The sequence below is a fragment of the Apaloderma vittatum genome, unplaced genomic scaffold (assembly GCF_000703405.1).
Source record: "Apaloderma vittatum isolate BGI_N311 unplaced genomic scaffold, ASM70340v1 scaffold28785, whole genome shotgun sequence".
NCBI lineage: Eukaryota > Metazoa > Chordata > Aves > Trogoniformes > Trogonidae > Apaloderma > Apaloderma vittatum.
Window position 1 is genome coordinate 1,958 of NW_009719299.1, and position 9,989 is coordinate 11,946.

Below are 9,989 nucleotides of genomic sequence, written 5' to 3' on the forward strand. Positions count from 1 at the left end.
TCTCACGCTTGTGTCAGTTCTTCCTCTGGAGGGGAAGCCACATCAGTTCTGTCAAAGTAAGATAAATCTGTCAGATAACTGAAAGAGAGGCTGCGAGGCACTTTGTTTTTCCACACAAATCTAAGTTATATTCTGCTCGCAGGTTTTTGCCAGCATTTGCGTAACCGTGTTGACAAAGAACACTTTGTGTTTAGTGTAAAACTTTTTATTTTTTTTTCCAGAAGTGGTTGGCTCCGAAAGCATCAAACAGAATGGAAAAAAGCTTGCTGTCGGTCAGAACCAGAGCCATGACAGCACTGATGAACGTGGTCCCAGGTACATTCTCTCTCTCGCTTTGGAGTAGCTTTGGGGAAGCAGTGGAGGGTTGTGCACGTCAGCCCTGGGTGGAAGGCCTAGTGAGGAGTAAAAGTGGTGGCAACGTTTGTCCGCTGGTGTAGCTGTGCCTGCTCTGCACGGAGGATCTCTGTACAATGACAGTAAACACGTGGAGCGCCAAAGTTCTGGGTACTTCTGGTGATTGTGTGTGGATGGAATGAACTGTGGTGGGCAAATTGTTGGTGCTTTGATGTCTAGTGGAAGAAAGAGAAAGTGCACAGAGCTTTCTGTCTGGGCTTTCTGGTTTTCCTCAGGAAACTGGGGAAGTTGGTCTCTCGCCACGTGCTCAAGCAATCTTGCGGCTGCATTATCTGGTTCCATCCGTTGGCAACCCCGTCGGCTGCAGTCCCCGGAGGTGGTGGGATCTAGAGAAGACGAGAAGTTGCAGATTAGAGTTAGGAGAAAGAAAAGTTCAGCATAAGCACAGTGTCAAAACTTTAGTGGGAATTTAAGCAGAGTCCCACTAGTCCCCTATTTGGGCATGTTTTTGCTGTGCAGTGGGACAGGGCCTGCCCCAGTTGTTTGTTTTGAATTCAGAGAGCTTTGGCTTAGGGCCACCATGTCTCATAGATACACTCTCAAAATGTTACAGATTCACTCTGCAGTTCCCAGGACTTTGTGGACCCTGCTGTCCGTCTGTGTGCTGTCCTTGGCACTGCTGTGCAGGTTGCTGACCTCAAGCTCATGCCATCCCCTTACTTGTGGGAACTCCCAAGCTGTGGCATTATTACTATCGCAGAAGGGGTTTGCAGAGCCATGAGGTACTAAATGAAGCCACCTCTACTTCCACCCGCTCTGTGCTGCCTCATTTCTGGGCAGAGCTGGGAGTTTCCCACCAGGAGGTGTTTTAAACACACAGTTTTTTAGTCTCCTGCTGAGGTTGGAAGGGCTGAGCAGAGGCAGTGGGAGCTGAGATTTGCATCTCCCTGCTCCAGTGAGCCGTAGAGGTGTCCAGGTTTGTTTCGATCCGGGTGTGAGTCAGGCCTGCTCTGAATCAACAGTCTGCACCAGCTTAATAAAAAGTGTTTGTTATTTCGGTTAGCTAAACTTTTATCTAGAGATCTGAACCGTTCTAAGAAATGCTCATTTCAGTCTTGGTTGCTTATCCCAAACATCGATTATCTATCTTTGTTGAAACAGCTCAAGGTGAATTGAATCCTCAGTGGCAGAAATAAGCTGTTTAGGGTGTGTTTCATCGTGCTGGTTTGCTTTCATTTGCAGGCAAAACAAGCTCAAACCTGAAGTGACAACTGAGATGGTGCGGTCCTCCAGCGTAATGGCTTCAAACAAGGCTGTGATCCTATCAGAACCAAAGTTTGGGCTAAGAGATACTATTGTTAAATCTCAGCTTGTGCAAATGGAGGATTCCTACACGTACATTAAGAGCTTCAGGTAAGGGTCATTCCTGAGAGGAACTTAGTTTTGCGGGCGGTAAGTTAGCATAAGCTGTCAAAGTAACTCATGTTCTGCTCTGAGATATAGTTAATTTCTTTGCAGATTTTTTGTTGGGACGTACAACGTGAACAGTCAGTCACCCAGAGAGAGCCTGGAGCCCTGGCTGAGGTGTGATGCTGAGCCCCCAGACGTTTACTGCGTGGGGTGAGCTCCCTTTCCAAAACTTGCCTGTGGGTTGCTGGATTGTGAAGCTGGAGCGTGGAGGTGTTCAGCCATGACACCAGAGCTCAGGAGCGTCCGCGTTGCCGTACGCTGTCACACAGCATTCGAGCCTGTGTTTGCCAAAAGGGCTCTTGTGGTAGCATTTGGACTCGCTGGCACTGCAGTGTTACCAAATCTTTAATGCCGTTCAGTTTAATACTAATAGTAATTTAGCTTTACATTTAACATATCTCTAAAATCAACATAACTGAATTTGAGTTTTCAGTTATAAGTACAGTGAGTATAAATAGATTTAGCCCTTTCCCAGGGGAAAGGGCTGGAGAGTTAGAAACATGTGCATGCATCCATGGGTTCCTTCCTCTAACACAGTTTCCAGGAGCTTGATCTGAGTAAAGAAGCCTTCTTTTTCAATGACACACCGAAAGAAGAAGAATGGTTTAAAGCTGTAACTGATAGTCTTCACCCAGATGCCAAATACGCGAAGGTAAATCTGGCTTTTGGGGAGGTTTGAGTGTGAAATCATTTTCCATTTGGGCCTCTTTTCCCTTTGCTTTTTCTGGTTCTCGATTGCTACGTCTTCCAGAGGCTCACTGTCTGCAGGCTTTTCCTCAGTCAGAAGTGCTCTGAAGGTGAAGAAGGTAGTGGTGCTGTGCAGGGTGCCGAGGCAGGGGCCAGGACAGGAGCCCAGAGCTTGGCATCCACGCCTGACACAAGTTCCTGCTATCTTGGGGGGAGAGAATAGAAAGTATCGTAGCTTCTCCCGTGCCTGTCTCCACAATGCGTGGTGGAATGAGTTGTGAAGGTACCTTGGTAGGAATGCTGCTTATCGTCTGGCCCCTGCTTCTTAGGTCTGCTTTGTCTCTTGTCCCTGTTGCTGCAGGGAAGCTCCTTCCCTGGGCTCTGCCTGTTGTTGAGGGTTTTGCTTTGGGCTCCACCTTTGCTTCCTGAGGTGTCTGTCCCTGGCCCCTTCCTGTGCTGTGCCGCTGTGAGACCCTGCGCTGCCGGATGAGCCTGGAACTCTTTTTCTTGATGTGTACTTTGGTGACCCGTGTTCTGGTTGTGAGGTCAGTGTGGTGTCTCTCATCAGACCTCTCCCATGCCCTGCACCGCCAGATGAGCCTGGAACTCTTTTTCCTGATGTGTACTTTGGTGACCCATGTTCTGGTTGTGAGGCCAGTGTGGTGTCTCTCATCAGACCTCTCCCATTCTAGTATTTAATGGCACAGGATCTGTTTTTCAGGTGAAACTTGTGAGGCTCGTGGGCATCATGCTTCTGTTGTATGTGAAAGCAGACCTTGCTGTAAACATCTCCGAGGTGGAAGTTGAGACTGTGGGAACTGGAATCATGGGCAGGATGGTAAGAATGGCAACTGTGCTGGAGAAGGGGTGAGATTTGGAAGAGCCTCCCAGAGCCCCTCTCCTTAGGTGTAGTGGTTGTTCTGTCAGCTGAGGGATGCAGCCATCCCCCTTGCTGTTCCAGACCATTGGAATGAAGTCTGTGCCCTTCAAGTGTAGTTTCTGTGAGTGCTGCAGCTATAACTTGTCAACGGTGTCTTTGACCAGCTAAGCCATGTGCTTCCTCCTCCATTTACACTTATTGTATGGTTTGTGCTGAAAGATCCAGTTTGTTGCTAAATAGGTTTTCCTCTCAAATTAAATGGTCTGCCTTGATGTCTTCTAGCTTGTCCACTGCTCATGACTCATTTGTAGATTCGTCTGTTGTGTAGAAGCTTCTGACCAATGTGTTCATCCTTATCTTTTAGGGTAACAAAGGTGGTGTCGCCGTAAGGTTTAAATTCCATAACACTAGCATCTGCGTTGTGAATTCTCACCTTGCAGCTCACACGGAGGAATATGAGCGGAGGAACCAGGACTTCAAAGACATCTGGTCTCGGATGCAATTCTGCCAGTCGGATCCAAATTTGCCCCCTCTCACTATTGGGAAACATGAGTATGCTTCCCATCGGGCTGGGAATCGCTGCACGTGGCAGGGAAGAACCTTGTGAACGTAGTGGGGCGTGAGGTTCTCTTGGCAGGGACGTGGGAAGGGGGGGTCAGCGATCTAATCATCAGCCTGGAAGGGCCAGGAATGCTTTACTGTAACCCGTTTTTGAGAGCGGTCACCCACGCAGTTCTGACAAATCTCTTGCCTCCTTATGCTCTTCCAGGCCTTTGTTTTCCAGGCCTTCCTTTCGTTTGTTTTCAAGCATGAGGTGGGAATGGGGGGATAATATGCACCGACTTCTCCAGTGGGCTGTGGGAGTTAGTCAGCGGAGTACAAAGACCGCCAATTACTAAGAGATAGTGGCAAACATGGAGAAGAGGAATTAAAAACAGCAAAGGCGGAAAATGTGGCTTCTCCCTCAAGTTTCCACGCGTGGTCTCTCTGATGGAGGAGCAGACCCAGCACCCGCCTGATCTGGGTGGGGTTGGAAGAGCTCATGCCAGCGTTGGCTGCTTTAAGGCGCTGCTGCGGGGCTGGGCTCCCCGGTCCCATGTTGGGCGTCTCCCGGGCTGTGCGCAGACTCCTGGTGTACGTTCTCTTCCAGCGTGGTCTTATGGCTGGGTGACCTCAACTATCGGCTGGAGGAACTGGATGTGGCAAAAGTGAAGCAGCTTGTAGATGCGAAAGCGTTTCCAGAGCTTTGCCAGTATGACCAGGTGTGATGTGTCTCCTGCCTGCAGGTGGTGCCGGGGGTGCAGCCTGGAGGCTGCACAGTGCTCCTCACCCCTCAGCACCTCCCTTTTAGCTCCTATGGGAATTGTGCCTGGGCTTATTTAAAATTTTTTTTTTGTTATTTTTTTTCTTCCGTAGCTGAAGAGGCAAATGAATGCAAATGCAGTCTTCGAGGGCTTTACAGAGGGAGAGATTTCTTTCCAGCCGACCTACAAATACGATGCTGGCTGTGATGACTGGGACACAAGGTGCGTGATGCTACCCGTGCTAATGTTATCGCTGAAGGGAGCAAAAACAAAGCTAAAAAGAATTGCAGATACAATGGCTCTAAATAGGAACAATTCTGAAATTATTGTTGTTCATCTCCCTTGGCTCCAAAATCCATCTCCAGTTTACATCTATTTCTGTTGCTTTGCTTCCACTGCTGTTTGCCAGATATTCCTAATGTTTTTCACAAAGAAATCCCCTGGGTTTTCTCTTAGTTAGAGGTGTACAAAATTGAGGGATCATTTTAATTAGTATCATTCTGCCTTGCATCGTCACTCCGCCTGAGCTGTGCCTGGACACTGTGAATTGTCACCTCTGTTTCAGTGAGAAGTGTCGTGTTCCAGCGTGGTGTGACCGGATCCTCTGGAAAGGGCAGAACGTGGCTCAGCGGAGCTATCGCAGCCACATGGCACTGAAGATCAGCGACCACAAGCCGGTCAGCTCCGTGTTTGATATTGCGGTAAGTCAGGGCTGAAGGAAATAGCTCTGCTGACCTCGTCCTCCGTGTGGGGTGAGGGGGAAGGAGGAGGGAGGTTCTACCGCTGATTTCCCTCTCCTCCTGCTTTTATGGCATCCACTGAGAACAATGGCTTAAAGCGGGGCTAGGTGAGTTACCGAGATAGGATTGTTGTTCATAGCAAGCTGGGGTTGTGGGTTGTGTTACCTGATGCTTCAGCTGAGCAGAATAATGCATGAATATTGTGGGTGGTTTTTTTCAGAAATGTTCATTAGCCTTTTTTAATTTTATTTTCCTACTAAGAAACTTGCAGTGCAGGTGGGCTACCTCATTGGCAACACAGTAGTGTGTAGTCAAACTTCTTTTTTTTTTTTTTCTTAATAAAGAAAAGCTGACCTAGTGCTGGCAGGGTGGTTTTGCTGGTTATGGAAAGGTCCTTTACTCTTGGACCCTGAGGAGAGCATTAGTGGCTCTGCTCCTTGCGTGTGTTGGGTGCACTAGTGTGCTGCTAAAATCAAATCACTTCACAGGTCTCCAGCTGAGCTACAGCTCCCCTGCAGAGCCACAGCAAATGCCAGCTGGGGTGGTGTGTGTCCTTTTCAGGTGAAGGTTGTGAATGAGGAGCTCTATCGAAAAGCTTTTGAGGAAATAGTCCGCTCCCTGGATAAGCTGGAGAACGCCAACATTCCCTCGGTGACCCTCTCCCGGAGAGAGGTAGGGGATGTGCTGTGAGTCGTGAGAGAAACTGAGCAACTCTGCGCCCCAGCGGTGGGTGCCAGTGGCAGAAGGACATTGGATGGATTCTGGACCCTGGGGTCCAGTTCCAAAGAAGGAGAATATTTTGACTTCCAGCAGTTCTGTTTACAAGCCCTAGAAATATTTGTTTCTGTTTAGATGGAGGTAAATTCCATCCACAACACGAGGCTGAAATGGTGGGGGAAGGGCGAGTAAGAGGGGTTTGTGGCCCTTGCTCTGACTGGTTTGAAACATAAAATGTAAAATCTGAAGGATTTGGAGAAGGTCGCAAACCCAGCACTTGTTTTTGTGTTGAGGACTAAAAAGATAAGCAAATGAGACATTTGAGGCCACACTTATCTTATTCTCAAGTTTCCTTGAGGTTATTTAAAGGGAGCGTTTGTTTTAAGGGGCACACTGATGCAAACAACTTGAGCATACAGAGCAAGCAAATGGCAATCCCAGAAGAGATGGGTGTGGGAGCAAGAGGGTTAATCTGAGTATCTTGCTGGTTAATGGTTAAACCACAGGACAGGAACTGTGGCTGGTACTTGGCAAGGTGGCACTGGCTGATGACATTGACTGATACTTGTTTCTAGTTCCATTTCGAGGATGTTAAATACATGCAGCTGCACGTAGAGAAGTTTACAGTCCGCAATGGGCAAGTGCCCTGCCAGTTCGAATTTATCAGCAAACCAGATGAGGAAACCTACTGCAAGGCATGGCTGATGGCTAATCCCAGTAAGGGCTTTCTGCTATCAGGTGAGCTCCTCATTGTTCATCTCGGGTTAATGAGCTAACACTGTCGCTGTCTGGCTTAGATCTCTCTGCTCTTTTGAGAATGCTGTGTCTGTTTGCAAGTGTATTGGTTCAATACCTTTTTGACCTGAGTATGTTGGGTTTTTAACAATCTTTTGGCAGATGCTGAGATCACAATTGAGTTGGAGGTGTTTGTTAATAAATCAACAGCTACACGCTTAAACTCTGGAGAGGAAAAACTTGAAGATATCTTGGTCTTGCATCTTACCAGGGGGAAGGATTATTTTCTGTCTGTAACAGGCAACTACTTGCCCAGTTGCTTTGGATCTCCCATTCATACGCTGTGCTACATGAGGGAACCAATCCAGGACATGTCAGCAGAATCCATTCGGACACTTGTGAGTTAAATGTCCAAGACCCACAAGAACCATTACAAAGAGATGTTAAGGCCTGTTTGTGGCTAAAGACCCTTCTTCCACTTCCCTGGCCCATAGTCGGAGAATGCTGGTACAGCCCATGGCCTCCAGTGCAGCATCTTCACACCTGCTGTTAGTTCTTTACATGGATGAACTAATTCGTTTCATAGAGAGAGTGCTGAAAGCAAGGTCCTGTGTGTTCTGCCTGCACGTTTAAGAAAGGTGTGCAACTTCTAAACGTAGACCTTTTCCCTGGAGCCTTTGGCTTTCTCCGTATTGACTGGAGATGTGTATGCGTGAGGCACAATGTCGCGTTTCCATAGAGCCGAGTGCACGTGAAGCGTGTCTGTGAGAGCAGCTTGTTTGTTCTGCCATGTGTCTGTTGTACTCCTATGAAGACTGGTGAGTGAAGCTGCACTGTTCCTAACAAGTCTTAATTCTCAGGTACAAGCTTTGTGAAGCATTTTTGCAGACTTAAATGAGAACTTGGCTAGATACCTTTTTTTTCTTCCCCTCTCTCCACTTCCCTCTCTCAGACCCTGATGCCGCTAGAAATGAGTGGGAGTGCTGGTCAAGCTGAAAAGCCGATGGACATTCCAAAAGAGCTGTGGATGATGGTGGATCACTTGTACCGCAATGCTTCCCAACAGGTTGGCAGTGTGTTTACTGGAAGCACAAAATAATTTCTTTGTGTCGGGTTTAGTTTTGAAGGAAATACTGGTAATAGCAGTCATTGTACCTGTAGATGTTTGGCCAGTGGTAAAGAGTGATAAAGGACACCTGTGCTCAGTGAACCTGGTGTCCCAGGCTGCACGGTTTTGTGATGGTCACCTTGTCTGTGCATGCGTTGCACTCTACGGCAGTGCTGCAGCCTTGCCAGAGCTGCTCATGGTGAGGTTTGTGCTGATAACTACCAATTTGGCAAGAATTTTCTAGACAGATCATAATGACATTGCTCTGTTTACCCAAATAACTTTCATTTAACTTGACACTGACTAATGGTCTTCTTTACAGGAGGACCTGTTTCAGCAACCAGGCCTCCGATCTGAATTTGAGCAAATCCGAGATTGTTTGGACAAAGGAATGCATGACACCCTCCGTATCCTTTTGGACTGATGTCTGGCAAGGCTCACTCTGCCTTAGTGATCAAAGCTGAAAAAGATTTCATCGCTCTTCTGTGCCCCACCGTGGTTTTTAAATTCCCGTCTCTCATCTCGGGGTAGCCGAGATCTGCAGTTCCTCGCTCCTCCTCCTAATCAGTACAGACGCTTTGGGCCAATCTTGATGGATGGCTGTTGGTGAATTACATCAGGGCCCAACTGCCGGCGGGCACAGCCTGATTCTGTGGGGCCAAGAGACTTAACTCAAAGCTGTGAACAATGGGAGGAGCTCTTGGAGACCTAAGCCAAAATTAACGTTTCGGCAGAAACACGACCAAAATAGTTGACTCTGAGCTCGCCCCTTCCTTAACCGCCTTTGGATCAGTTGGCAGCAACCACTCGGTAGCAGAAGCCCTGCTGCTCTTCCTGGAGAGCCTGCCAGAGCCCGTCATCTGCTGCCGCTTCTACAGTGGCTGTCTGGAGAGCGTCGGCAACTACCCGCTGAGCAGTCAGGTACTCTGGAGGCAGAACGGTTTATGGCACACCGGTAACAGCCTCTTGCTCTCAAACTTAGTCATCTGGAAATGGAAAGGATCTAGAACCGATGCTTCTCGGTTGGTAGGGGCCGTTAGTGTTTGCAGACAGGGTGATGTTGGTGGTAGATAAAGCTGCTAAGCCATCACCCTGTCTTCAGAATAAATGTGTTGGTTTTCTTTTTCCTCCTCAGATTATCTCTAACCTGCCACAGTGCCATAAAAATGTATTTGAGTATCTCATGGCATTTCTGCGGGAACTACTGAAACATTCAGGGAAAAACCATTTGGATGTGAACATTCTTGGTAAGGAGAGCAAAACAGGGCCTTTGTGTAACAAAACGCATTTCTTCAAAAGTGAGTGGCCTCTACTGGTTTGAAGCTTTTAATAATGAGCCAACAGCCCCCGGCAGAACAGCCCTGGAGGAGCCTGGAAAGGGTGGTGACTCCGGGGCGTGCGCAGCTTTATCATCCGCTCCATCCCCTGCGGTTTGCACCCAGGCCCCCGCTCGCTGGCCAGGTGGGAGTTGGGGAACGGGATGTCCTGCTCCTCACCAGTTTATTTATTTTTTTCGATGCAGCTAGTATATTTGGTGGCTTGTTACTTCGACCGCCTCGTGGACTTCCTCCACCTGATATAACTGAGAAGAGGAAAGCTCAGCAATTCATCCATCAGTTCCTCTTGAGAGAAGACAATTTGCCATGAATTTCAGATGCAGCTGATTTTTACATACCAGGTTACTGTAAAAATATTTTTGTACAGCATATAGGCTTTGTTTCTATAGCAGTATTTTACACAATCTGTTGAAGGCACGGGGCAGGCACTGTGAGTCGGGCGTTGCTGATAAGCTATAGTGTCACGCTCCTACATAAGCTGTACGCAGACAAGCGAAATAGAAATGCTGGTGTTGACACCGTATTTTATTTAACTTGTATTAAAGCTCGGAATCTTCAAGTTTTTGTTATTTAAATAAAAAGACCTTGGTGCACTTTCCCGGCCTCTCTGCCCGTTGCTGGCGTTGCCCTGCGGGTCACAACCGGAGCCTTTTCCCA

At 47.9% G+C, this 9,989-nt stretch overlaps 1 protein-coding gene across 1 annotated transcript; it reads left to right on the forward strand.

Moving 5' to 3' along the window:
* Window positions 1-221: 221 nt before the first annotated feature.
* INPP5B (inositol polyphosphate-5-phosphatase, 75kDa) lies at window positions 222-9,713 on the forward strand (the record flags this gene model as incomplete). Its single annotated transcript, XM_009870592.1, has 17 exons — window positions 222-315; window positions 1,597-1,767; window positions 1,873-1,974; window positions 2,362-2,476; window positions 3,233-3,349; window positions 3,756-3,943; window positions 4,542-4,653; window positions 4,808-4,917; window positions 5,261-5,396; window positions 5,997-6,107; window positions 6,728-6,890; window positions 7,050-7,285; window positions 7,840-7,953; window positions 8,318-8,402; window positions 8,789-8,916; window positions 9,131-9,242; window positions 9,518-9,713. Coding segments are annotated over 17 exons (2,219 nt in total), but the record flags the coding sequence as incomplete, so codon positions are not given.
* Window positions 9,714-9,989: the final 276 nt, after the last annotated feature.